This window comes from Symphalangus syndactylus, chromosome 7 (assembly GCF_028878055.3).
Source record: "Symphalangus syndactylus isolate Jambi chromosome 7, NHGRI_mSymSyn1-v2.1_pri, whole genome shotgun sequence".
Classification (NCBI taxonomy): domain Eukaryota; kingdom Metazoa; phylum Chordata; class Mammalia; order Primates; family Hylobatidae; genus Symphalangus; species Symphalangus syndactylus.
Window position 1 is genome coordinate 8,460,225 of NC_072429.2, and position 4,884 is coordinate 8,465,108.

At 49.6% G+C, this 4,884-nt stretch overlaps 1 protein-coding gene across 1 annotated transcript; it reads left to right on the forward strand.

The window, feature by feature from the left end:
* Positions 1 to 478: 478 nt before the first annotated feature.
* On the forward strand, positions 479 to 4,060 carry MSANTD5 (Myb/SANT DNA binding domain containing 5). The gene is made up of 4 exons (XM_055285057.2): positions 479 to 663; positions 2,356 to 2,440; positions 2,941 to 3,252; positions 3,594 to 4,060. Exons 2-4 carry the CDS (start codon positions 2,398 to 2,400, stop codon positions 3,830 to 3,832), a joined length of 594 nt encoding a protein of 197 aa, XP_055141032.1. The 5' UTR covers positions 479 to 663; positions 2,356 to 2,397; the 3' UTR covers positions 3,833 to 4,060.
* The last annotated feature ends 824 nt before the right edge of the window (positions 4,061 to 4,884 follow it).

The window sequence follows — 4,884 nt, forward strand, 5'->3', positions numbered from 1 at the left end:
CTCTGTTCGCCTCTCTCTTCCCTACCCTAAACTCCTTTTTAATCTAAGCTTCTCATAGAGGGTCCCACATCCGTAACTGCCATCCATGACCATCCATTCACCCTCAACCAGCTGAAGCCTAGTCTCTTCCCCTAATCCTCACATCACAATTAATCCTCAGAGGTCAAACCCTAAGGACATCGCTGACCATTCAGCGCCAACTCAGGGGGAAGGGGTAATTTATCTATAGGAATGTAACAACCCATCCCTTTGCGTTTGGAGATGCTGGTCTCAGAGACCCTTAGAACCCCTGACGAGTTGATCTCCAATTTCCCGGTCGCAGTTATTCAATCAAATTCTAGTCTGGATGAAGGGATTTTGCAGATGTTATTAAAGTACTAAATTAGTTTATCTTTAGTTAATCCAAAGTCTCAAGGTTGGGTGGGTCTAACCCAATCACATTTAAGATATTTAAACATGTCCAATCTGCATTGGCTTCAGAGACCTCCAGAAGCCGAGAGAAGCAAACACATTTCCACACTCCGGACTCCCCAGTTCCTCCCGACTCTCCTAGGTTCCACTGGAGGAGAGTAAGTGGCGGTGTTCCGCCAACTCAGGAACGGACCAGACCCTGCAGGCGCAGTGAGAAGACTCCCGGGAGAAAACTCAGGAGTGAAAATAGAGGTAAGTTGAAGGGAGCCCGCTTCCTGTTTCGTGGGAGGATGGCTGGGGTTGGCTTTCATTTCATTTCACAAGAATTTTTGCAGCTTTTTGTGTGCTGTTCCTTTTTATTTGTTTATTTGAGACAGAGTCTCGCTCTGTCGCCCAGGCTGGAGTGCAGTGGCGCGATCTCGGCTCACTGCAAGCTCCGCCTCCCGGGTTCAAACCATTCTCCTGCCTCAGCCTCCCGAGTAGCTGGGACTACAGGCGCCCACCACCACGCCCAGCTAATTTTTTATATTTTTAGTAGAGACGGAGTTTCACCCTGTTAGCCAGGATGGTCTCGATCTCTTGACCTCGTGATCCGCCCGCCTCGGCCTCCCAAAGTGCTGGGATTACAGGCATGAGCCATCTTATCCTCTTAGGCACCCGCTTCCTTTGTATGTTCAGCCACAGGCAGCCTTTGGAGTTAGAATGATGCTTTGGGGGATCACTTTGAATCTTTGTTAGTTGGTATGGGAAGAAACTTCAGTCTGTGGGTAATTTGACCCCACTGCTGAGGCGCTACTCCCCTAGCACTCTCTTCAAAGCCCCTTGGACTAGGCAGACTTTTCACTCCAGCTGTGGAGACTCAGATTCTTCACCGCCCAGAGTGACCCCAGGAATTTTCCAGCCTGCTCCTTTCTCGCGCCGCTTTCCCAGCCCAGGCAGTTTCCTCTCATTGATGCTCTGATCTGTGCTTGGACAGGGGACTTCCCACAGAGCTCTCTCTGCTTCCCTCTCTCCACCCCCTCCCCAGTACTGCTTCTGTGTCCTATACTTGTCACTGTGAGGTCCAGCAGACTCTCCCCAAGTTCTCAACTCAGGAGAACATATACGCTCTGCTTGATTTCCCTCTCCCTGCTCTCCAGCCTGGAAACTCCGTGCAGGTTTGAGCTGGGTACTTATAGGAGCCCCAACCCTTGTTTCCTGCCTTCACTCCACTGTCCCATGCACCCTTGTCCAGTGTCTAAAACCACTGGGTTCATATCGTTCATCTGGCAGTTTACTTTTTATTTGTTTTTTATTTTTTATTTTATTTATTTATTTATTTTTTGAGATGGAGTCTCGCTCTGTCGCCCAGGCTGGAGTGCAGTGGCGCAATCTCGGCTCACTGCAAGCTCCGCCTCCCGGGTTCACGCCATTCTCCTGCCTCAGCCTCTCCGAGTAGCTGGGACTACAGGCGCCCGCCACCACGCCCGGCTAATTTTTTGTATTTTTAGTAGAGACGGGGTTTCACCGTGGTCTCGATCTCCTGACCTCGTGATCCGCCCGCCTCGGCCTCCCAAAGTGCTGGAATTACAAGCATGAGCCACCGCGCCCGGCCGCAGTTTACTTTTTAAATACAAGGGAGGCCGGTCGCAGTGGCTCACGCCTGTAATCCCAGCACTTTGGGAGGCCAAGACATGCGGATCACTTGAGGTCAGGGGTTCAAGACCAGCCTGACGAACATGGTGAAACAATGTCTCTACTAAAAAAACACCAAATATTAGCCAGGTGTGGTGGTGCGTGCCTGTAATCCCAGCTACTTGGGAGGCTGAAGCAGGAGAATCACTTGAACCCAGGAGGCAGAAGTTGCAGTGAGCTGAGATCATGCCACTGCACTCCAGCCTGGCGACAGAGCAAGACTCTGTCTCAAAAAAATATATATATATATGTATTTATCTTTTTTATTAGAAAGTAATACTTCCCACTGAAACTACCAGAAACATCCAGAAAATGGAGCAGAAAAACGCAGCCCAGGGATCAGAAAAACCCTCAGGTACAGTGTCCTCAGAGCCTTACATGTAGTAGAGAAAATTTTCCAGCCCATCTCCATCTTCTCGAGTCTGATATGCTCATCCAAGCCCCAAGAGGGGGCATCTCAGGGGATTCCAGGGCTGCCCTCAGCATCCCCCAAGCTCCCTGCCCACAGCTCAGGTGACAGTAAAAGGCCCCACAGGGGTGGGATGTGAGTCCCCACATCAGGGGAGCACTCCCAGGCAGCAAATATGCCATCACATCCAGTCAGTATCCTCTGAAACATTTTAAGGAACTTGAGCAAGACCCAGGCTCTCAGATGTTTCCTTGCCTGTCTCAGTGACTGGATGTGTCAGGCATCAGGACTCAGGCAGATGCTGAATCTCTCACTTCTCATTTAAGGTCCTATTATCTTCCATAACTGAATAAAGTCAAGTTTGGACCTGTCCATGCAGAGGCAGGATCCTGCACATGGGCAGGTGAGTTATGCCAAAGTATGTCCATATTCCTCTTTCCTTCCAGTCCACTCAATTAAACCTTGGAGTGACCAGGAAATCCAGAGTTTCCTGCAAGAATGGGAATTTCTTGAGCGTGAGGTGTACAGGGTGAAGAAGAAGTATCACATAGTATCAAAAACAATTGCTGTGCGTCTCAAGGAGAGGGGTATGAATAAGAGCTGGAAGGAATGTCTCCAGATGCTGATAAGCTTGCAGGACTTATACTTCACTATTCAGGAGGCCAACCAGAGGCCAATGTGCCAACCCTTGCCATGTCCTTATGGCGAGGCCCTGCACAGGATTCTGGGGTACAGATGGAAGATCAGCGTCTTCTCAGGTTTGTGTCTTTTGTGTTCGTCTCCATGGTCCTTTAGTGAGTGCCATTGTCTTCCCCCACCCCACCCCCACCATCCTCGTGCCCTGAGTAGAGCAGAGAATGACGGGACAGGCCCCTGCCCAGAGTCCCTCGACACACAGCACAGGGGACTTGCTGCTCTGATGGGCTGCCTGCCTCTATTTTTCCTTTTTGTTCTTCCCCAAAGTAATAATTCTGAGGACTTTGTTCATGGACTTGTTCAGAATGGACATGGCCCGGGGCTGGGCGAGGTCACAGGCAAGGATTCAGGTACAGGGTGGGTGATGCCTTCATGAGCCCTCCATGTGTCTTCTCTCTCTCAGGTCCTCCCTGTGCAGATGTGGTTCACCTCGCACCTCCCGGGCACCAGCCCCAGGCCCATGGCGTTCCCATAGTCTTTCAGGAGCCAATGTGGGCCCCAACACCTGTGATCTTTGTGGAAAATCCTCAGGTACCCAGATGGGAGCCCTGGAACATGAATGGTCATGTTCCATATATGTATCCTGCTTTTCCCCCAGCAGCCCCAGGCCCCCTACCACAGTGGGCCATCTCTACTGACTGATCCAGATCTCGAAGACAATTAGAATCTGGATCCTGATTGTTCAGAAAGACTGAAAAACAGCACAATCTGTGTGTAGTGAATGACTCCTTCCTCTCCTCACCTGGTGCTTTCAGTTACTCATTGGTGCAGTGAGAATAAATGTGAAATAATGAATGACCATGACCTTATCCCTTTCTGGCTCATGCTTGTGGCTTGGGTTGAACCTCTAATTGTAGAAAGACTATGGGACAGGGCGGGAGCTCAGCCCCCCGGTGACCTTGGACCCGTCCTTTCATTCCTGCATCATGCTTCCTGCATGGAAACTCCTTTGTAGTAAGGGATAACTTTTACCCCAGAGGTAACTGCTCCATCCTGCCTTTATTTCCTGGCTGTGTGATCATAGTTCCTTTTTTTTTTTTTTTTTTTTTTTTGGGATGGAGTCTCACTTGGTTGCCCAGGCTGGAGTACAGTGGTGTGATCTCGGCTCACTGCAACCTCTGCCTCCTGGATTCAAGCAATTCTCTGCCTCAGCCTCCTGAGTAGCTGGGATTACAGGCACCCGCCACCATGCCCAGCTAATTTTTGTATTTTTAGTAGAAATGGAGTTTCACCATCTTGGCCAGGCTGGTCTTGAACTCCTGACCTCAGGTGATCCACTCATCTTGGCCTCCCAAAGTGCTGGGATTACAGGCATGAGCCACCACGCCCAGCCAGAACTTTTATTCCATGTTTCTGAGCCTCCAGATCCTCGTGTTAAAATTGAAGCTGATATCTTACTTCAGGAGATAGTTTTTGGATAAAAACACATAGGTGGCATAATTGCTGTGTGTTAAGTTCATTTTTCCACATTTGTGGGTGGTCTCATTGAGAGGTGAACCCAGTTGGGCTTCTGGGTCCAGTGGGGACTTGGAGAACTTTTTGACTAGCTAGAGGATTGTAAATGCACCAATCAATCAGCATTCTGTAAAAATGGACCAATCAGCACTCTGTAAAATGGACCAATCAGCACTCTTTAAAATAGACCAATCAGCAGGACATGGGCAGGGCCAAATAAGGGAATAAAAGCTGGCCAC